The 23659-nt window shown below is 42.8% G+C and overlaps 1 protein-coding gene across 17 annotated transcripts in view; it reads left to right on the top strand.

The window, feature by feature from the left end:
- Positions 1 to 23659, top strand: part of PTPRT (protein tyrosine phosphatase receptor type T) — a 1024383-nt gene that overhangs the window by 879044 nt on the left and 121680 nt on the right. For 9 of the 17 annotated variants that reach the window (XM_023626585.2, XM_023626593.2, XM_070247919.1 and 6 more), the window contains one exon: positions 1614 to 1643. The exons of the other annotated variants lie outside the window; for them this stretch is intronic. In XM_023626585.2, coding sequence (XP_023482353.1) covers positions 1614 to 1643 — 30 coding nt within the window. The remainder of the gene's footprint in view (positions 1 to 1613; positions 1644 to 23659) is intronic. 17 annotated transcript variants of the gene reach the window in all.

The following is a 23659-nucleotide window of genomic DNA, read 5'->3' as shown; positions in this document are numbered from 1 at the left end:
ATAACTCAAGAGAGAAGGAAATTATTCTTGCCTACTCAAGTGGATATTTGGGGACCTGAATTATTAAGAAATTTTTCTCATTCCACAAATGTATCAGTTATTGTCAGTGTAGCTAAGTCTGTAAAATAAAAGCATTTCTATTTATTTTCCTACAAAATACAAAAAAATATAACCAAGGGAATATCATGAACTTATTTGAGTTTTTTATTGTTTAAAAGCCAAGAGCTGGAAGGGACATTGGAAAGAGATGGTAGGCAGTGATTTTTCAAACTTTCTTTTGGAGACTGGAATTCTTAGTCATTTAAAATCTTAAATGAAACTTCAATTTATAAAATAAATAGAAGCTCTGGCTTTGGTGGTAGCGGGGGGAGGGACCAGTAGCGCTATCTGCTTGGTATCCCCCCCTCCTCATTACAATGAGGCTGCTCCACAGAACCTCCGGGATCTTGAAAACTACTGATCTAGGTCAACTCATCTAAGGATCAGATAAGGAAACAATGACACAGAGAGTTTATGCAAGTTGTACTCTGTTCAAATTGAAGATTGGAATTCCTCTGTCTTAGTGCAAAGCTCTTTCATGATGAAATTTGAATTTTGTTCTGGTTTTCTATTGATATGTAATCTACTCCCTGAAATTTAGTGGCTTAAAAATAAGATTTAAAATTTAGTGAGTTATTTTTCTCATGAATCTGACCTTTGGTTAGGGCTTGAAGGGAATGAATTGTTTCTTTTCCATGATATCAAGAGTCTCAGTTGGTATAATCTAACTTGCTAGGACTGGAACAGCTGGGTGCTGACTGAATGTCTTTTTCTCCTCATGCAGTCTTAGGGCCTCTCTATGTGGCCTCTGCACATAGTCTCTCCAGCATGGCAACCTCAGGATACTTAGACTTCTTACATGGAGACTCAAGGTTCCAAGTGAGAGTTCCAAAGACCCAGACAGAGCTGCAAGGCTTCTTTTTGACCTAGAAAGTCCCAGAATGTAACTCCTACCACATTCTCTTGGTCACATAGGGCCAATCCTGATTCAGTGTAGGAGACCGCTACACATGGGCATAAATACTGGGAAGTGTGGATCATTGGGAAGCCATCTTGGATGCCGGATACATGATTTCCTTGCTTTTGGCATGAACTTGCTAAATAGATTATGATGTGATTTGACCTGAAACAGAGAAGATAGGAGTCATTATGGTTTTCCTTAGATCACGGAAACATTGTCATGTGGAAGAGTGGTAGACGAGCTCTAGAAGGCCACAGAAATCTAACCCACAACCGAAAAGTCATAATTACAAGGAAGCTAGTTCTAGTTGACCAAAAAAAAGAACTTTCAGACAACTAAAACAGCCAACATGAGACGTGGCTTACTCTGTATGAGTAGTGAGTTTCTCCATCGTAGGAGTGGTCTCTCCCATTTCTTTTACCACTGAAAGTATCTGATTCTCAGCAAAGATGATTAGTAGAGAAACTTGCATCTCCTTGAGCTTAGGGATGCTGAAATACTGTGTGCATTTCTAAGAATCAAGATTTCATATAAATCTAATTCTTGTTTGTTTGTCTTTTCTTTTTCCCCCTTTTTGGACATTTCCTTCATCTGACTGCCCATCAATATATAGAAGAAATGCTTATTCCTACTCCTATTACTTGTAAGTATCGACCCGGGGTAACTTTCCTTCGTGCCCTGTAAGGGAACCTGTAGCATGCATTTCCTGCACCAACCAAGTGTCTGTTGGTTTCTCATACTCACTTCTGTCTAAGTCATCTGTAGCCCCAAAGTTTTTATTTTGCATAGATGTTTTTCACTTGAAAATGCCCTGTCATTGTTCGTGTCTGTTATGTTTCTGCCATCTTGGATTTTCCCCCTATTTTTGGAGATGTGAAGGGCTGTTTCTCCTTTGTCAGTGTAAATTTCTAGTTAGAAATCCCTGCATTCCAGCAAGAGGTCCACCTAATCCTCCTGCAGGACTTGCACACATAGAATAGAATCACCGATCTCAGCAACTTCAAGTCCATTTGTGTCTACCTGGGGAACGTGTAGCCCTAGAGGCCCAAAGGTTAGAAAGAAATTCATTGGCCATTTCCATGATTTCAGAAAGTCTACAGGGAATCATGACTTTATCTAGAGCCAGCTTCACAGGAGACAGAAACTTCCAAGGTCTTTGCTTTGGGCTAGAATTATCTCAGTCTGGCATTTCGCATTAGTTACCTCATGCTATCAGTGCATTTTCTTGGTAGTTATAGATGGCTGATTGCCTGTCAATTTTTTTTTGCACTTTCTAAATAAAGATGGTGCTTTTTCTCCTTATTAAACTAGACATTCTCGAAATATGAGGATAAAGGAGGAAAACTCCATAAATAGATCCTTGGTAATGAAAAGTTAGAAAACCACTGAATTAGTCCCATATTCCTAGTACGCATTTTCCATATTTGAAAACTGAGGTCCATAGAAGTGCAAGAAATCAGTTAGCTAAAGAGTAGTATTAAAACTCAGAACACCCGGCTCCTGGTAAAATGAATTTTCCATCATTCCATGTCTTCCTCCACCCCTGGCAAACACAGCCTTGTGAGAAAAGCTGTGTCTGTTAGTAACCATCTGCTGAAGACTTCACAGATGAAGATGGAGTCAGCAAAAGGTTCTCTCATCCCCTCTGCTCATTGTTTGGGTCCCAGGTCAATAGGCCCAGACAATGAGCAGAAAAGACCCTGGTACCGCCACCCTCATGTTAATATAGGAACTGATGGACCCCTCCACCAATGCTGAAAGTACCAGAGAACTTGCTTCATTTGTTCATTCATTCATTTGACAAACATATGTTGAACATGCGCATTATGTTCCAGACACTGTGGATGGAGAGATGACCAGGACTGTAAGCCCCACCCTCATAGTGCTCAAGCCCATCTGACAGACTAGCATAAAATCAAATACTTAAAAGGTCAGCTGAGAGGTACTGTGGTGTAGGAGCACTTAGTTGGTGACTAATTTTTTAATGTGCCAGGGGATAATTATCAGTATTTTTCAGGATAGATTTACCCAATACTGAAGAAATAAGAATTCAGAGCAGAAGGAACAGCATCTGCAAAGGCTTAGAGGAATAAAACCATATGGGATATTATTGCTCTGGTGGAAAAAGAATGAGCTTTAGGAGTCATGCAGCCCTGGGTTCAAGTCATATCTTCATTTCTCTTAACTCTAAAATAGGGGTAATAGTGCCTAACTGATTGGGAATGAGGGATTTTATAAAATGCCTGGCACAAAGTTGGCACTCATGAAATGTTAGTTTTCTTTCTTTCCCCTTTCAGAAACCATAAGGAGTCAGAGCAGTAGTGGTGGCCCCTGGGAGCAGTTCTGTTCTTCCAGAGGTTCTCATGGCATCAATGTTTCATAGTAGGTGTGGGATTGAAGTGACCCATAACAACACCTGGTCTGTTAGCCAGTGTACAGAGCACTGTCTTTGGACACCCACTTTATACCAAGCCTTGTACTGGGTACTGTGGTAAAACCAAAGATGAACAATGTGAGAGTGTAGGAGAAAGATACGCAAGTACTCGTAGTTCAAGGTGCAATGATAAACAAGGGTCTTTCAACCAGTGCAAACTTGGAGTTCTAAGTGACAGATCCTATAGTGTGAAACTCATGCGAGCTCAGGAAGTGACCATGGTTAAAGATTCAGAGGAGGAAAACTGGCAAAGCAGACAGAGAAGTAGGAAGAGAACCATAAGAACTAAGAGAAGTCAATTACAGAAGGAGGATTTGACAATAGCAGATGCTGCAGAGAGATGGAAGTGGAGGGCATGGGCTCAGCCCTGACATGTGACCATCAGAAGGTCATGGGGTAGTGTTGAGGGAGGAAGCGAGCCTACATGTGGCCCACGAGGAGGATACCTCTTTTTAACCTTTGGGCCCTAAAACAGAAGAGAAACATGAGACTGGCCACTTGAAAGGTCAGGAAGTCCTGAACACATGTGTGATAAAGTAGAGGAGCCTGTGCAGAAGGAAAAGCCTGAAGATGCTGGAGGGGGAGTTGCCATGGAAGGGAGGGTCTGGAGGTAAAGTGTTTGGGGACAGGGAGCAGCCTAGGGGGGAAGCTGTGACAGGTCTTGTGGGACCATAGGATTGAGAGATGCATGTAGACGGAGAAGAGGGAACAAAAAGAAACTATGACCTCCATGATCTCTGGATTCAAAACTCCACTCTGCCAAGTCTTAGGTATAGACCCCGATTGGGTACTTTAAACCCTTTCTACTCAAAGTGTGGTCCATAGACCAGCAGCAGTGACATCACCCAGGAGCTTATTATAACTGCAGTCCCTAGGGTCCCAGCCTGGACCTTTTGAATCAGAATCTGCATTGTAACAAGATCCCCGGGTGACTTGTGTGCACGTTAAAGTTTGAGAAGCGCTGACTTACCAAGGTCTCAGTTGTCTCATCTATGAAATAGGAAAAATAATACCCTCCTCACTGGGGTTGGGGAGCCACCTGATCCCGCTAAAAGCCCCCAAATCTTCCATGAAAGAGAAAGCTTCCAACACACTTCGGCTGAACCATCTTTTCAATGAAATCCATGTTTATTCATTTAACAAGTATTTGTGAGGTTCTTGCTTATGTGCCAGGCACTGGTCAAGGTTCTGGGATATAAGAATTATCACAAAAAACAAAAATCCCTGCCCACGTGAGGCTATTTAGTGAGGGAGATAGAAAATAAGCAACATACATAAGAAAAGTAGTGTAGATGTTATGTAATGGCCAAGAGAGCTAAGGAGAAAAACTAGATAAACCAGGGAAAGAGGACATAAAGTGTGGGTTGAGGAGACCCTCAAGAGCTCTCCCCTATTGAAAGGTCCAATACACAAGACTAGGGAGCACAGACTTCTTCTGTAAGGCGCCAGTAGTAAATAGTTTTGGCTTTGTAGGCTCATATGGTCTCTGTTGCATCTGCTCAACTCTGATGTAACATGAAAACAACCAAAGACAATAGGTAAATGAATGAGCATGGATATATTCTAATAAAAATTTATTTTAAAATATTAGACAGTGGGCCAGATTCGTCCTGAGGGCCATACTTTGCCAATTCCTGCCCTAGGCTTTTGAGGTAGGGAGAGGATGGGGTTCAAGTTTCCTCCTATTTTATTGAACTCCTGCTAGGAACTGCACCTTGCATTTGCTGTTTGCAGACGCAAAGGTGAATGAAGCGCGCCCAAACCAGCCTAGACGAGGGAGGAAACTGAAAAGAATTACCAGATGGTAGCTACCATGTGTCAGGCTCATCCAATGCTTACAACAAGCCCTGTGAGATACATGCTGTTGTGTTGAGTTTATTTAGACCTGAAGACTGAGGTTTGAGTACTTCTCTACACCCCACAGCCAGGATGTGGCAGAGTTAGGCTTTGAACCCAGGACCACATACCCCCAAATCCCGCCCATCCTTCTCACTAAAGCCTGTTGTTCACGGGATGGACAGGCTGCTGCCTAGACCATGTGCTTGGAGAGCCCTTGGCCAGGCTATGAGAGAGCCAGGATTCAATTGCAAGTCTGTCTGCCTGTAGAGCCTTGGTTCTGTGCAGGGACATCAGCACCCTGCTGGGAACAAGAAGTGGTAGCTAAGCCTGCCTGGCAAGAAGGCCTTTGTGGCAATCCTGTCTTTGCTGTCCCTAGGATTTGCCACGTGGTCAGAGCTGAGAGCACTGGGCTGCAGGATCAGAGGCAGCCACAGGGTTAGAGTGAGGGGTGACCAAAAGACCACTAATGACTAGGATAAATAGAGCTATAGATAGAAGGATCAGGGGACCCAGGGACAGAGGTGAGTCTAGAATGGGGTCCTTCATTATCTAGTACTCATGAAAAAGTGAGAATACTGTGGGTTTTGCTGCCAGACGTAGATAACAATACTAGGTCTTCCTCTACTATCAGATTGTTCAGACGTTGGACAATCATGGGACCACTCTGAGCCTCAGTTTCTTCACCTGCAAAGTGGTGATAACAACAGTGACTCCCCAGCATATTCCGGAGGGGTAATGACAGAATGTATATAAAGAGTGGCCGACACAAAGTAGGTATTTTATAAATAGCAGCTATGATTCCTCACATTCTGAGCTGACAGAAACGCTTCTCTAGAATTCCTTTTTGCCTTTCTACAGTAAAACAGCACCCAACAACTTCGGTGTCTGCTTTTTAAAAGGATATTAAGAGTTGGCGTGTATTCACAGGTTAATTTACCGTAAGGTGTGACGGGCACAGTCATTGTTTCAAACAGAGACATTTTAGTGTAGTAGTTCTTGAAAAAGCACAAAGATGTTTGCCGACCAATCTGATGGTGAGAGGGTACTTGCCTGTTTCTCCTGGCCCTGGATGAATGCCTTGTGCTTGTATGGCAGAGGCAGAAAATGGTGACCTGGGCCGGTCCCCATCTGTGGAAATTCTGGAATTCTTGGGCTTTTCCCATATCCTTCCTATCTTTCCTCATTCCAGCACGTTCAAATCCTAAATCTGTTCCTCAAGGTCCAGAACAAACACTGGCTCCTACAAGAAGTCTTCCCTGATTGTCTCCACCTGTGGGAACGGCCCTTTTCTCTGAACTCTCGCTACAGTCACTTTGTCATCATGGGCAGGAGCAGATGTCTCTTAAGGATGTTTCTTGTTCATTAATGTGTTCCCTATAGTGCCCCTAACATGCTCAGTGAACCCCCAGTAAATGTATGTGGAATGAATGAAAGACAAGATGAAATTAAAAGATGTAACATCTAAAGTTGACAGGGAGATGATCAGCTCTTAAAAAGGAAAAAAATGGCAACAATTTTTAGATAACCCCAGACCCCGTACCATCGTTGCTTCCATGGCTTTAAGGCAACCTTTGCTCCTGTTCAGCATCTGTGACCTAAACAAGCCACTTAAGTTTTTCCAAGTCTCAGTTTCCTAATATGTAAAGTGGAGATGAAAACTGCATACCTCACAGAGATCTTGCAAGGATTCGATGAGATAATGTTTGGAAAATGCCTAGCACATGGTAAGTCCTCAACCAAAGTAAGAAACTGCCTCCTTTTCTCGAATGCATAAACGTTTTCACATCATAGGCTGTTGCAAATCAAGTATCATTGCCTCAATACATTTAAAGAGGAATTTAAAATGATTGTATCAAGAGATACTCAAAAAGCGTTTTATGTAATTCATCAGTCACTTCAAATAAAAATGAAGAAAAAATTGGAAGAGAAGGAAACCGTTTAAAGATGATAAGTATCAATTACCAAAAGCTGACAGCAAACATGTTGACAGCTAAAAACCTAAGGCAACACCGTGAAGGCAAGACAAAGAGGGCTGTGGTACTGCTGTATTTCAGGCAAGGGGAAGACCGTGGTGAGAATCCTGATTTCTGGGCCCCACCCCAGATCTGCTCAGTTCCTTTGAAAGTGTGGCCTGGGAAGCTGCATTTTAACACACATCTCAGATTATTATTTTGCGTGCTGACTTTGAGAACAACTTCTCTCCTGACAGCACCCTGATATCAGTGTCCCTTTCTCAATGTTATACCTTCCCACCTACAGTGTCCTCTTCCTGGCGTGCCTGTCCACCTTCATTCAATGCCTTTAAAAATGGAAAATTGTTATTCTCTTGTTTAAATGGCCGTCCCCAATTCCCACAGACCATATCTGTAGTGCTGGGCTCATAGTTTTGTTGTTGCTTTTACCATTCATTCATTCACCCATTGACTCCCTCATTCAGGAACCATTCTCAGGTTATGCTGCCCTTGGTATATTTGCAGGTTTATCTCCTTGTCGACAAGAACCATGTATTACTCATCTTTCATTTCCCAGTGACTGTCTCGGAGCCCAGAACAAATTAGGCATCATAAGATTGTGTGGATGACATGAATAAATACAGACAAGTGGGTGTCTGTGTGAGGCTGATGCTCCCCCATTTTGTTTTCTCTCACATTGACTTTATTATTCCATTCTCTAGAAGTTAGTTTCATCCGTTTTCAATTATTTTGGCATATGGTGATAGTGGGGCTTTCTGATCACCTGTTTTGTAGTTTTATATTGGTTTTAGGTGTAGAAATGTTGTACTTGCACGTCACAATTATAAATGCATAAAATTAACAAATGCTGTTGCAACAAGATAAATACAAATGCACTGGGCTAAATCTTGTGTACGGCTAGAGCTGGATAGGAATTGCGACTGAATGGATGCTTTATTGTTTACTCTATTGAATTAGAGTCTAAACATATCGGTCATGAATACCAAACAGAGCAAATCTATAAGTCAGAGGCTCTGTCACCTTAATCAGGGAAAATACAGATGAGCATTTCCCCTCCAAAGGTGGGGAAAGATGTTTATATTTCGTTTTAAGTTTATCCTTTAAGTTTTAATGCCAACCATATTAGGATGGCTTGAGGCTTAGAAAGGTCTGTCTGTGATTCTAAATGCTTCTCTTCTGTAAATGCATCTGCATTTTGTAAAGAAGGTAGAAAAGAGTGCGGGGATTCTCTGCTGACAGAGAGAGAGGACCCACTGAAATGGGGTTGCAGGGAGAAGTTCCTATGGAGAAAGTTGTGATGCGCTACTCAGATCCCCCTTCAAGAATGAAGGACTTACTCCCGCAATTCCTGGAATTGCTGCCGGCAGACACTCTTGGCGAACAGCCCCCTTTGGGGCCACTTGCCCTTCAGAGCTGCCTCACCCAAGGTCATCCAAATAGCTGGTCAACACAAGGGTGTGAAAGTCACCTCAGCTTCAGAGCTTTCCATGAGTTTGGCTTAAGCCATCACTGTGACTGCGTCACCATTCAACTTCCCCTTCTGCCCACTCTTTCTCCTTTTCTTTCCTTCCATTTCCTTCCATAGATGTTGACTCCAGAAACTCCTCTTCATCCACCTCTTGCTTGTCAATCTCTGTCTCAGAGTCTAATTTTTAAGAAACACATTCTGTGACACTCCCATAGGCTTTTCTTCAATCTGGCCACTGGAGTCTGGTGGATTTGAGTATGTGGTATGCCCCTCCCCTGAACATGCACACTTTGTTGCCTGTGGACACTTTGTATACCAACTAATTGGGGTCATCACTTTGTTGCCCACTGACGATAAGTAAACTTTTTAAAGTCCTTCCGTGGGTAATCATTCATTCATAGGCATTTGTTTCTCACTTGTGTCTGTGCTGGGCACAAGGGCTGCCGGCATCTTCATACATACCCCTTGCCTGGGGGAGCTCACGGTGTATCACAGAAGATACCGCAGTGAGGGGCTATTGCTGAGCCAGCCTGAGCAGAGAACGAGGGTCAGAAGTGCCTGGCCGTAGCATCCCTTCGCAATGTGTCTCCAGGGCAGGAATGGGTTTAATTCTGAAAGCACTTGACTTCAGCGAGCATCTCCTAGGTGGAAACAACTTTTGCAGCTAGGGCTGTAGCAAAGACAGGATCCTGAGATGCACAAACTGGAAAATGCCTTTCTAAGAGTTTCAGCATAGTGCTTTTAATGGAAGGAAGTGCTTTAGTTAAGCTCTGCAATGTTGATGATGATGATAATGTTTACATCTTGTTTGTATATACAGCTTTATCTCCTCCAAAGTGCTTTCCCACCTATTGCCTAGTTGTCTGGTTGGGCTTGGAGGTACTTAGCAAAGTGTAGTTGGATAGATGAGTGTGCCATACAGGAAAGAGCCCTGGGCATTCTGGCTCCACAGTTTTAGTTAAGTCACTTAACTCCATCTCAACTTCAGTTTCTCATCTTTAAAATGGAGGTAATAACACCCACCTCTTAGAAGAACTGTGATGTTTAAATGACATATTCTCTCATTCATAAGCGTTTACTGACCTATTCCTTTGTTCTAATCACTGAGCTAGGTGTTAAGTATTTAGAAAGAAATATTCTTCTCTAAAGAAGGTTAAAAGGAAACTTGGACTTGTTAATAGTTATAAATAATGTTATCAATATATGAAAGAGGAGAAGTGAAGACATGACAAAGGGAGGAAGTCACTGAAGCTGCTGTGAGGAAAGGTGCCATGAGCTACAGACGCTAATCTGGTGCCTGGCACAGAGCACATGCAAGATGTTTCACCGAACAAATAACACTCGCCCTCTTTTCTCCTTGGCCTCACTGTCTTGAAATACACACATGCGCGCACACACACACAAACACACATTTTATAACTAGGTATGTGATATGCTAGGAAAAAACTTGAAAAGAAAAAAAGAGGGAGAAAGGAATGGAGTTTAGAAGGAAAGAGAAGAGGAAGGAGAAAGTTTGAATTCCAGTTTCACTACTTAGCAGTGATGAATTCTAAACACTCTAGAGTGTCAGTTTCCCATCTGTAAAATGGGAATGATAGTGCTCAATTCATGGGATTATCTTAAGAAATTAAATGATATAATGCATATGCCAGGGGAATTGTTTCATTTATGAAATGGTAGAGGGGAATTGGAACATGGCGGTGGTTAAGCACATCAGGCGATCGGGTAACATAGAGGTTGTAAGTTCCAAACATAAGCTGAATGGAAGAACTATTTGTCAAATAGAATGAAATAAGGCAATTGTAGATAGTGGTTCTTAAACTTTTAAAATTTCTCCTCTGAGCCATCAGATAGGACACCCCTCCTCCTGGCACCCATCCCTGCTGATATCAATCAGGGAGATCAGAATCAATTAGTGATTCTGGCCAGAACCACAAGGATAGACAATGTCATTTTCACACAAGAAGGCTCTGTAGACTAGTGAGCAGAAAAAAGGCTGGGGTTGAAAATAAAATGGCTACTATAGTTATTTATGAATTTAGGGGCTGGGGGACAGGCTTGTCCTTTTTGATAGGGATGTCAAAACCTGCTTTAAAAGAGGCATGGTTCTCAGAATGCGGAAGGGGCCACTCCATTCTGGACCGTTCCTTTAGGAATGTTGCCTCCTCCCTGGGAACAGAACTCAGAGGAGTTGTTGTATGTTTGGGGAGGGCAGCCATGTAGGAAGGGTACCACAAGTCCAACTTGTAAAGAAAGTCTGGAGAACTTATTGCATTGATCTCAAGTAGTGCGTAGACATTTGAAAGTTCCCCAGGTTATTCAATCTGAAACCATGGTTGAGAACCACCCATCGGGGAGAGCTTGAGAATCAACAGTCATGGAATATTAGACATTTGGAAGATTAGCGTGAGAGCTTGGTCTGGCCACTTAATCCAGAACCTCAGCTGAGAATTTGGTCCCATGGGATCATCACATAGACACGGCTTTGGTTATAATGATGGAACCTGAGTTTGGAGGGCAGAGACCACAGAAAATAGCATGCTATTTGCCAGCCCTGTTTCCTTCTTTTAGATATTGAGACACTCCTTATACTGTTCATTAATGTGTAGAGGCCATTTAATGAATGGCAAAAACGCCCCCAGCACGTTTTTAAATAGTCTTTAATTTCTCATAGCAATCACTCCTCACAGTGGTGCTGGTACCACTATGAGGAGTAAAGACCCCTCAGCCATGATCAGTCTCTGGAGAAATACTTGTTCATAAGCATTCTCTTCATCAGTGAAACCCAAGGCGCCCAGTACTTCTCCTCATGCAATCTTGTTTTTATCAGAATAAGGGAACATCAGCTGAGCTTCTTTCTGGAGCAATTTTTCCTTCCAATGGCTTTGAGCCACTGTGTAGAACATTCTAAGAGGGTGGGAATTGTTGAGTATATTATAACCACCCACGATTTTTAAGTGGAAGAATTGAAAGATTAGTATGGTCAATACCCTGTTTGTACCGGGAGACTTGATTTTTGTAGAGAGTGAAAATATGGTTTTATTAAGGTTATAAACCAAATGGAGCCTCAAGATTAAAGAAGGCTCGTTTGTTTTGGACAACAGCTTAGAGACAATGCACTTCTTTAGAAATGGAGAAAAGCTAAAATAGTCTATATTTTACTCTATTCTTCCTTCTCCATGTCATTGACGATGTGGACATCTACTGATGAGGAAAAAACTTCTAGTGAAAAAAATCTAAGCTCAGATTTGGTTGATAAGGGATTTCATACTATTCTTTTGTCTTATCTTTGCTTTATATAGTGAAAGTAAAAGAAAATGCAGGATCTGAGGTTTTTCCAGGAGATCCATGGCTGATTCCAAGTGTACGCGTCCACTATATTACCATGCAGATGTTTTCTAGCCATCTGGGCTGGGGCAATTTGCTCAACAAATTATATTTCTGTAACCTCATCTCCCACTCCTTAAGAGTATTAAACAATACTTTTACCTCAGTTCTGATGGTCCAGGAAAGCAATACTCAATACCTAGAGGCAGGATTGTAGTAAAAAGAGCATGGACTGCATTTGAGTTTGAATCCTGGACTCTGCCACTTTCTCACCCTAACTTCTCTGAGCCTCTGTTTCCTCATCTGCATAAAGGAGACCATACTACCAAGTTGCTGTGGAGCTCTACCAGGATTACATAAGATAATGTACTGGATGTACATCATCTGGTTCTACGTCTGGTGCATAGCAGGTGCTCAGTACATTGTAGTTATTATTATTATTACTGCATTTTATTTTTTATATTATTATGTCTACTTGTGTTTTGCAGTTTATAAAGTACTTTCGTATAGATATCTCATGAAATCTTTGAGTCACTCCAATGAGGAAGTGTCATTTTAAATGTAAAGAAAGGAAGCCTCACCTAATGGACCAGGGGCACAGGCTGCATGAAGAAAGAAATCCATGGAACAGAGACTTGCCAATTACTGGTGCTGTGGTCTTATCATGGATTGAGTGGTGGGTGTGACAAGAATTCTGAAGGAAGCTACTTTACACGACGTCAGAACTGATAAGAATTACACTGTCTGAGACGAAGTGGAATAAGTCATGAATAAGGTCCAAATTTGGTCCCTCCCTGAAAGTTTATAACTATTGTTTCAAACTATAATGGGGTGTGGGGGGGCGCCTGTACATCCACTTCATTCCTTTAAATACACTCACTGTATAAATGGGACAAGAATAAAACAGGAACAAGATCATCCATCTTTTTACGATTGCATGAAATTTTATAATCTGCATTAGAGAAATAAGAACAAAGACTAAAGGAAGGCTAGGTGGGCGTTGTTTTTGTTATTCTCTTTAAAAAGGCCTCTTGGGGGGCTGGCCCCGTGGCCGAGTGGTTAAGTTCTCGCACTCCGCTGCAGGCGGCCCAGTGTTTCATTGGTTCGAATCCTGGGCGTGGACATGGCACTGCTCATCAAACCATGCTGAGGCAACGTCCCACATGCCACAACTAGAAGGACCCACAACAAAGAATATACAACTATGTACTGGGGGGCTTTGGGGAGAAAAAGGAAAAAAATAAAATCTTTAAAAAAAAAAAAAGGCCTCTTGGGCTTCATTTTTAATTTTCTAAAGTAAACTTTTGTCTCTTAATATGTTTTCGTTTATGTTTTATAAATACAGTTGTGCCATGGAGAGGATTTTATTCAAATTCAGCTATGCCAGACATAGAGAAATAACTTTCTTTAAATATGTACCCAGATGATTATGATATCTAACATGACAACAGGTGTCAGGTTTCATTTTCTGGTCTCAACTGTCCAGAGGTTTGAAGGCTTTTTTTCCCTCTTTCTTTCTTTAAAAGTAAATATAGAGTGGCATTTTAGAGTCAGCTTGTTGATATCTGCAAGAAATCATACTGGGTTTTCATTGGGCTTGTGTTGAATCTGTGGATCAACTTGGAGAGAATTGACATCTTGACAATATTGAGTCTTCTGGCCTAGGGACATGGTATGTCTGTTTATTCGTATGGGTCTACTTTGATTTCTTTCCTCTCCCTCTTGTAGTTTTCAGCATGCAGGTTTTGATGGATTTATATCCAAATGTTTCATGTTTTTGTGCTGTTGTAAATAGTACTTTTTTTAAGAAAAATTCATATTCTAATTGTTCATTGTTAATATATAGAAATGAAACTGGTTTTGGTATATTACAAAAAGTAAATGTACATGGAAACAAAGACAAGAAAAGAGACATTTCAGGTGGAGAAATAGTAACTTCACACAAAAACAGCTATAGCACGAAAGACGCATTAAGTTAACTAATCAGGCCAGGTGCTTAGTGAAGTGTCCAATGCATGCTCACAGTGCTAATTCTCATCTGTTTTTCCATCTCATGTTCTGTGTTGCTCTAAAAGCCAGGTTCTGTTTCATGTGTGGAGGTTATGGAACTAAGAGTTGTGTGATCATTAAGATGTTAAGACTTAGTTGTAGGCTGACCTAGGTTTGGATCTTGCCTCTGCCATGTACTAGCTGTGTGGTCTTGAGCATGTCTCTCACCCTGTCTGGTCTTCAGTTTCCTACACTGTAAAGTGGGGATGATACAAGATAAGTTGGTAATTGACCAGAGCGCAGTGCCTGGCACCTAGCAAATGCCAAATGAGCGTTAGCTATTCTCATTGTTGCTTTTGCTGTTGTTGTTAAGTTACAAGGAGGAAGATGCTAGAGAAAGCTAAAAAAGGGTTTTCTAACAATGCTTGTCCAATAGTAGAACTGGTTGAATGTGAGGTAATGAGCCTCCCGCCACGGGAGAATGGACTACCTCCTATCTAGGATGCCACTGGGGAGTCAGGCTTTCCCAAGAGTTTCCCCTTGTGTTGAGGTACTATAATTCCCCACCATGGCATTAAAAGCAAGCGGCAGTGGTTCCAGGGCTCCCCAGTCACCTAAGACACTTGACCCACAGACACAAAGAGCTTGAAGCAGTAGACAGAAATGGTATCCATGAAAAAACAAGTGCAGACCAGACTTATCTTTCCATCGGCTGCAGTTTATGATTGCACATTAAATTCAATTGCTTTCTTTAGGAGGCTAGTGTTGAGATCCGTCATCTCCAGCCCAGTGCCATCCATTCTGGCTTTCCCCAGGAGTGCAGACAGACCAGCCGCCTTCCTAGTGTACACTAATTAATTTATCTCATGCTTGTGATTTTATGGCGCTTAAGTGCTGGAGCATTTCTGTTTATTCTTCTCCCTGCAAAGCATCTCGCGTTGCATAAAGACCATGAATCTCCATTGCAAACACTGTCTGTCTTGGGCTAAGGAACAGCCCGCTGGCTGCCTGTTGTCTTGCTGGCACTGCCTCTTACAGCCAAAGTAACACATCCATTAATTTATCCTTAATGACATTTTGACATTCCAATCAGTTCATCAGATGTTCCTTATGCAAGACTTCTCTCGCACGGCCGGGCCAGGGTGCCAGGCCACTCCTGATGCATAATGCATGAGACCAGTGCGCTGCTCAGTACCCTCTGACAGACACATCTGCTATTTGCAGACCGCGTGTTCCTAACAGCCTTGGCACCCGGAGAGATACACATGGATACCTTCAGAGCCTTTTTCTTCTGTGCCTCCAGCTTGCCATGCTTGGCAGAAACTGGTCAGTTCAAGGAGAGATGTCCTGGTTCAGAAACACACACACAACAGTGCTATTTGGGGGAACGTAGGAGTATATCAAACCCTTGCCATGTTCAAAGGATTTAGAGAAGCCTTGATTCTACTAGTTCAAGTGGAAGAAGGACCTATGACAAATATAGCATCTTGAATTTCGTAACTTGCTACCACTTAAAAGTAATGATCCCAAAGACATTCTGATAACAATAATGGATATCAAAGAAGAAAGGAAAATTATCCTTAATACCTTCAATCTAACACATCAGCAAAGATACACTTTCTCATAATGGTATTCACAATGTAGACACAGTTTTATTTTCTAGTTTATTTTTTTAACTTAATGTAACCCAGTTAGCATTTTTCCATGTTGTTACATAGTTTTCATTTTTAATGGCACTCCATCATTTTAATAGCTATGTAATATTCCATCCAGAGGATGCACCATAATTTACTGAACTGGTCCCCTGTTGTTAGACATTTATGAGGCCGTAACGGATGTTTGCCATTCAAGAAAAGCAGCAGAGCGGACTGAGGGAGGGAGCAGGGTTCTGCAGGCTGGAGAACCAGGGCTCAAATCGCACCTGGTCCCTTTACCTGTTTTATGAATTTAGGATTAGCCCTTCTGGGCCTCAGATCCCTCATCTATAAAACAAAAGAAATTGTCACCAACTTGTAGTGTTGCTATGAGGATTACAGATGTTTTCTGGGTACCAAGCACATGGTGGTACCTACTAAGTGTTAAACTATTACATTCATGTATATATATACCAGTGGTTCTCAACCAGGGCCAGTTCTGCCCCCTGCTCCTACCCAGGGACACCGGGCAATGTCTAGAGACGTTTTTGATTGTCACATTTGGGAGTGGGGGGAGCTACTGGCATCTGGAGGTAGAGGCCAAGGATGCTGCTAAATATCCCACAAAACACAAGACAGCCCCACTCGATGAAGAATTATCCCACCCAAAATGTCAATAGTGCCAAGGTTGAGAACCTCTGGTGTATACGAAGCTGCGTTTTCCAGTGTTATCTACATAATATATGCATGTTTCCTTTTTTATTATTTCATTAGGATAATGTACCAGGAATATGGGAATTTTAGATTAAAGGGTATATGTTATTCCCATTGGAAGTTTTAGGAGTGGGGTTGGGTCAGCGGTGGGAATAAGGTTGGAAGTGGTTGGTGGAGAAAAGAGAGCAGAATAGTGGTATGTGTTTCCCAATGGGATGGGAGATGACATTCCATACACTAGTAGTTCTCAAGGTATAGTCCTAGAATCGCCTGGAAACTTGGAAATAGACATTTCCAGGCCCTAGCTTAGACTCACCAAATCAGAAACTCTGAGGGTGGAGCCCCACAATCCCTGTTTTAATATGTTCTCTGGGTGCACCCTCCAGTCTGAGCATCACTGCAGAATAGCAAGTAGGACCTGCTCATGCACAGACACTTTGTGCAGAAGTAGATGGAAGGAGTCAAGTCTAAGTAATAGGGATGGTTAAATGTGGGCCAGAGCAACAAAAAAGGAATTGAAAGTTTCATTCATTCATTCATTTAGTCAGTAAATAGTTTTAAAGCTTTAACAACATTGTAGCAAGTGCTGAATAAGTTCTGGAGGAAATACGAATGTGAACTAGTGTATATTATGTAAGTTGTTATAATGAAGAGTGATGAGAGCAGGCAGACAGAGGACTAGGATACAAAACAGAAGTAAGCAATGTCCTGTAAGGGGGCATGAGAAAAGTCCGAGGGGCAAAGGTTGCAGGAGGCAGAGCTCAGCTCAGCCTCAGCTCAGAAGAGGACATCTCATAGAGGAAGCCACACCCCTGGAACAGGCCACCTGGTAGGGACCTCTCCGCACACCCGGAGAGGTGATGAGTCCCTGTCGCTGGAGTTGGGCAGTCAGGGGCTGGATATCTACTTGCTGGGGGTGTTGCAAGGGGTCTCCCAGCTAGGGTGGGAAAATGAGTTGGAGGACCCCAGTGGCCTTTCCAGCCCAGAGAATCCAAGATTCTATAATCTGTAATGACCTTGAAACTGGGGGTCAAAGCGCGACTAGAGAAGAGTATCTGCCCAAGTTTCTGGCTTGGTTTGTGACCACATTAGCAAAGTATAGATAAAGAAGGGGGGTGCGAGGAGAAAAAGAAGCTACCTCGGTTCCCTGGAGTGCTCATCTCAGGGAGCAGATCAAACACAAAATTCAAATTAAAGAAAAGAACTAGCATTTGCTGAGTGTCTATTATATGCCAAAACCCATGCTAGGGAATTAACATTTATTATTTCTAATCATCACGGTAACTGTGAACTGGAGCTTAGCAAATACCATTCTACAGATGAGGAGCTGAGTTTCATAGACTCTAGAGATGGATACTAGGTATTGATGACACAACCGGTTAGAACCAGGAGACTCTGGGGCCAAAGTCCATGGTGTTCCACAGCACCAAGAACAGACGGCTGTTCGCCTAGTCCAGGGTTCAGGGGTCAGTGGCCTGAGAGCATTCAGGACAGTTCCCACTGTCTGAACCACAGATTCTGTCCTTACTTTCCTCTGAGGCATTTGTTCCCTTCTCATTGCCTATTATTTAACAAACACTAATATAGAACTTATTTGGTAAGTGATAGATCCTGTTGTAAGTACTTTACCATTTACAAGTCAATAGCTACTGCAAATGGTTGTTGTGAGAATTCACTCTACAGCCATGTACCACATTATTTCAGTCAATGATGGGCAGCATATATGATGGTTGTCCCAAAAGATTAGTACCGTATAGGCTAGGTGTGTGTTACGCTATACCACCTAGGTTTGTATAAATACACTCTATGATGTTCACGCAATGACGAAATCACCTAACGATGCCTTTCGCAGAAAGTATTCCTGTCATTAAATGATATGTGACTGCAATATCCCTATTTGGCAGGTGAGGAAACTGAGTTATAAAGAGACTAAGTAATTGTCTAAGGCCACACAGCTAGTAAATGATGGAGCGGGATTTGAGCCAGGCAGTCTGGCTCCAGAGCCCATGCTGTTCCCAGTAGGCTCTGCTTCAGGGTCCAGGGCGTGATGTGACCATGTGCCCAGTGGGAGGAGGGCCTTGCATCTGTCTTAGGTCTTCTGCTGCACTATTTCCCCCGCCAGCTCCAGAGAACCATCAGACTGGGTTGGACTCTGTCCTTAGTGGAAGAGTGTGGTATGTAGGAGAGCCCATCCAGGCAGGGAGGAAAGAGAGGCAGCCACAGGCAGAAGATAGAAGCAGAGGCAAAACAGTGGAGGCACACACATGGAGAGCAAGACAGCAGAGAGAGGGAGGTGAGAGAGGTGATGGCCGAGGTCCCTTGGCCTTTCAAATTATGAGGAGATCTGCTGCTTGCTTCTATAACTTTGCCATTCTGGTGGAAGCACCGAGAAGCCACAAGCTAGAGTGATGGGAGTAGGAGAGGAAGGACCCACCAGCTATGTTCCACAATTGGTACCCAACAGAGGTAATGAGCAGACAGGATGTGCATTGCTTGAAGGATGTGAATGGGTATGAATGTGAGCATTCTGGCTTCATGTGTCTATGCGTGAGTGCGTTTGCCTGGAGAGGAAGGGAGCCAGCTGAGAAAGCTTTGGGACAAAGGTAGATGTGTGTGGGTCCTTGGCTGAGCATGACATAACAAGGAATCTTAGAAAATATTCAGAAGTCTGACTGCCTGAGTTTGAATGCCATCCCCATCGCTTAAAGCCTGGGTGTCTTTTGGTGAATTACGTCAACTCTCTCTGCCTCACTCTATCTGTAAAACCGTGATAGTAATACCACCAACCTCACGGAGTTATTACAAGAACTAAAGAAGTTAATAAACTGTGTTTGTAAAAGCTTGAATGGTGCCTGGCATGGAATAAGTGCTACATAAATGTTTATTAAATAGATGAAGTAAATTTAGGATTTGTGGTTTCATGGTCATTGTAGTCACTTCCTAGGGCTGCCATAATAAAGTACCACAAACTGGAAGCCAAATTTGTTCTCTCACAGTTCTGGAAAGTAGAAGTCTAAAATCAAGGTGTCAGCGGGGTCCTGCTCCCTCCGTGACTGGGTAGAATCCTTCCCTGCCTCTTCCTAGCTTCTGCTGGTGGCTGTCAATCCTTGGTGTTCCTTAGCTTCCAGCAGCTTCACTCCAGTCTCTGCCTCTGTCATCACATGGCGTTCTCCTTGTGTGTCTCTATCCAAATTTCCCTCCTCTTATAAGGACACCGGTCATATTGGATTAGGACTCACCCTAATGACCTCATCTTAACTTGGTTACATCTGTGAAGATCCTATTTCCAAATAGGGTTCCCTTCCCAGGTGCCAGAAGTTAGGACTTCAATGTGTCTTTTAGCGGGGGGCATCATTCAATCAACAGCAGTCATTTAAGAGGTATCAGTTCTTGCCGTGGTTCTTAGATGCCAATTCCTCCCTGTAGTGAAATCAATACCCAGAGAGGGGAAAGGGCACGGCCCTGGTACCTTAGTGAGATGCTTAGAGACCTGGGGCAGGCACTCAGGTCTTCTATTGCCTGGCCCTCCATTCACTGACAAAACATGATAGGGACGCTTCACTAATTCAGACCAGCTAGAGAGTGGATTCACAGCATCAGGGCTCTCAGACTATAGCATGCCTTAGAACTGCCTGGAAGGCTTATTAATCACCCGGAGTTTCTGATTCACTAGGTCAGGGGTGCGGCCAGAGAAATTGCATTCTAATACATTCCCAAGGGAAGCCGATGCTGCTGGTCCGGACACTACACGTGGAGAACCACTGTTCTACGTCAGTGGTGCTCAAGCTTGGTGGCACTTTATAATCACCTGGAGAGCTTCTGAAAACCCAGATGCCCAGGCTGCACCCCAGACCAATTAAATTAGAATCTCATCAGTAATTTTTAAAGCTCCCCAAGTGATTTTTGCAGCCAAGGTTGAGAAGCATGGCTCTAGAATACATCAAAGAATGTTTTTAGAGAAAAGTCATTCTTCAGGGCATCTGCTATAGAGAATTCATGTTTAATAAGTAACGAGACCATTTAAATTAATGTGCCTGTTTCCTGTATTTAAAAAATTACTAAAGAGCTTTTATTGAGTGCTTTCTGTGTACCTCGCACTGGGAAAAATCCTTTGCTAGACACACCATTTAATCTTCACAACCACCTTCCAAGGGAGTACTAATGTTACCTGTGTTCTACAGACAGGAGGAAACTGACAGGCAGAGGGATGAGTAACTTGCAAGAGCTCACATAGCTAGTCTGCGATGGAGCCAGGTTTTGATGCCAGGCTGTCTGGCACCAAAGTCAGTGTGTTAACTGTTCTGCCTTCCTTCCTCCTGACATAAGAGAAAGCGCCGTGTTCTCCTTTAAATCCTGCACATATATCTATATCCTCATTTACGCTCTCAACTCTGATGTGGGGTAGCCCAGCCTCTGCCTCAATTACAGTAATTCTGAGTTAGTGGGGTTTGGATTAACGAAATTCTGCAGCGTTCATAAGGGACTAGAATCATATATACCATGGACTGAATTTGCACTTCTAAGTTCATCCTGAAGTGACGTAAAGGACTGTCTTGTGCTGGGTTCAGGTCCTGTGGCTTCCACCAATGTGCTGTGTGCCTCGCTACGCCCCTTCTCTGTCCAGGCCTCAGTGTCTTCCATAAATGGCACAGTTCCATTACAGTCTGATGACTGACTTTAATTAGAGATCCCACCATGTCAGCACAGGAGCATCCTGGCTTCAAAGAATACAATGCCAGTTTTTAATAGGAGCAGAGTCTCAGCTGTGTGTTTTCTTTGTCCACCTCCTGTAAGCTGAGCTATCTCTCTAGATCCAGGGTTGCAACCTTTGTGGTTTCCCAGGAAAGTGTGTCCAGAGATGTCAGTGGAGGTTGGGCCAGGGGAAGAGCCATGTGGAGAAAGGGAAGAGTGCCTGATCAGTGTCTCCCCAGGAGACACGGCCTTCGTGTCCAGGGAAAATCCTAGATGGAACCCTCAAGATGCTCCCCAAGTTGGCTGGGGCCTCCTGTTTCTAGTGCAGAACAGAATCAAGGGTTTTGCAGAATGCAGATGCTGGAATTTCCTACCAGCTCTTTTCCAGGTTGGTTCTCAGTCTCTATTTGAACTCCTCCAGTGATAGGGAGCTCATTACCTACAAAAGGCTAAACAGGGAAGGGGTTATATCTGACTTTTTACATCATGATCTGTTTCTAACAGCCACTCATTCAAAGTAGGTGCTCATTATGTATTTTTCCAACAAATTAGTGAGCAAAGAGGAAGAAACTACTAACTCTGGGGAGGAGATGAAGACTTCTAAGAGTAGAGGACATTTGAATTGGGCCTTAAAAGGTAAAAAGAAGGCTGCCAAAGAAGAAAAAATGGGAAGGGCCATTCAAGCCATAGGCACTTCTAAAAGAGACCCAAGGGTTCTACTTAGCTGGAAATTTCTTCTTTGTGTCCAGCCAACCTGGTTCTAATTTTGCCCGCTGAGGCCACACAGAGCTAGACATCAGATAGTGTGAAGAGACTATTCCTGAGTATTCCCTCTCCGTGAGAAATATCCCTGGTTGTTTCAGACACTCTGCCTCTCATAGCATGATTTCAGAACCCTTCACAGCCCCGCATTCCTCTCCCCTGAGCCATTCCACCTGCCACTATCCCTTATAAAGAGTGGTACTCAGAATAAGTCATAGGACTCACAGTCCATCATGGCCACATCCCCTGCCACCTTCTCTCGCTCAGCTAACAAGCAAAGGTCAGCGAGACCTCAGAGTGATCTGTTAGAAGAAAGAATGCCAAGAGCCGCAGCCACACCACATCAGCCCCACCTGTCAGAAGCAGTAAACTTCGGATTGCTCTGTCTTATAACATTCTTCAGCTCTATAAAGGTCCCTGCAGAAGAACAGACAGGCTCTCTTTTTACCAGCTTTTGGTACCCCCTGCTGGCGAAATTGTGTGACCCAATTGACAAGAATCTCAGAACAACTAGAGAAAAAACTCCAGGTTTGGGAAGTCACAAGTATTTGAGTCTTGAAGGATCTAAGGATTCCAGGAGTTATGCACCCTTCCGTGTATCTTGTGACTATTTTATGAGTTTTTTTAAACATTCTATAGCTAGGCTATTCTGTAGGCTCTGAGAGAAAAAAAAATCTCTGACTTCTGTGAACATTCCATTAATTCTGCAAACGTCCCAAGAGTTCTGTGACAACCACAGGAAGGAAACGCTAAGTTCTTCGCCAAAAATATTCATAAGTAGAAATATTCCAGATCACAAGCTAATTTCATGCAGGTTTTTCTTCCTCTTTCCTTGCGTGTATCTTTTTTTAAAGTGGTTATAATTTGCAGTCAGGGTAGGATAACAATCTTTTCTACGCTTCAAATTGGAGACTTTTAAGTATGAAATTATACAACGAATTTATTGAACACCAGCTATGTGCCAGACACTCAACAAGAAATTGGAGTAGGTGCAAGAAGTCAAAAGCCCTTCACGCAAGAGGTTCTTGCCTTAGTGGGAAGGAGAGTTGAAATGCTGCCATTGGACTAGTCAAGTGCTTAGCTCACAAGGCAATGAGGCCTTCCTTGATCTCCTGACAGGGTTCAAACCAGCTATTTACTTGCTCATAGCTCCACGTATTTCCCCTTCTTGGCTTCCATCACCTCTGTGATTTTATATTTGTTTCTGTATTTATCTGTTTAGTGCCTGTCTTTGCCATCAGTCTCTGTGTTCCATGAAGATCAAGGTCATGTCTGGCTTTTGACACTATGACCTTCTTACATCTATCAAAGACTGGTACATGTAGGTGCTCAATAAATATTTGTTCAATGGACGAATCAACCAAGAAGAGAAAACCACAAATCTGTTTAGAGGAGCAAGAGGAAACCTCAAAGGAGATGTGACATTTGAATGCCTCTGAGCCATGAAGGATGAAGAGGAGGTGGCCAGTGGAGGAGAATGGGGACACATTAAGGGATGTAGAGTATTGAGGAATGATCAGGGAGGGAGAAGAGGTAGTTGTTATTTCCTAAAAGGAAATGTGTGTGGAAGATAAGGCTGAGTTGAAGCCTGGAGCTGTAGTCTAAGGGTCTTATATGCCCTACTCACAAGTTTGAGTTTTTCCTTCTCTTAAGGAAAAGGGTGGGATATCAATTAAACTCTATGGCTATCAGAATGAATATGATTTTGTCTGTATTACTGAGAAGGTTTTTTAATACTTAAATTTTAAATTCTGATAGAATAAAGATAGATCCCAGAACTGTGATTTTGTGTTTTATTTCCTTCCACATCTTCTCCATTTCCACTTT

This window comes from Equus caballus, chromosome 22 (genome assembly GCF_041296265.1).
Source record: "Equus caballus isolate H_3958 breed thoroughbred chromosome 22, TB-T2T, whole genome shotgun sequence".
Classification (NCBI taxonomy): domain Eukaryota; kingdom Metazoa; phylum Chordata; class Mammalia; order Perissodactyla; family Equidae; genus Equus; species Equus caballus.
Note: the sequence above shows the minus strand (reverse complement) of the source record. Positions and strands in the feature narration are given on the sequence as shown.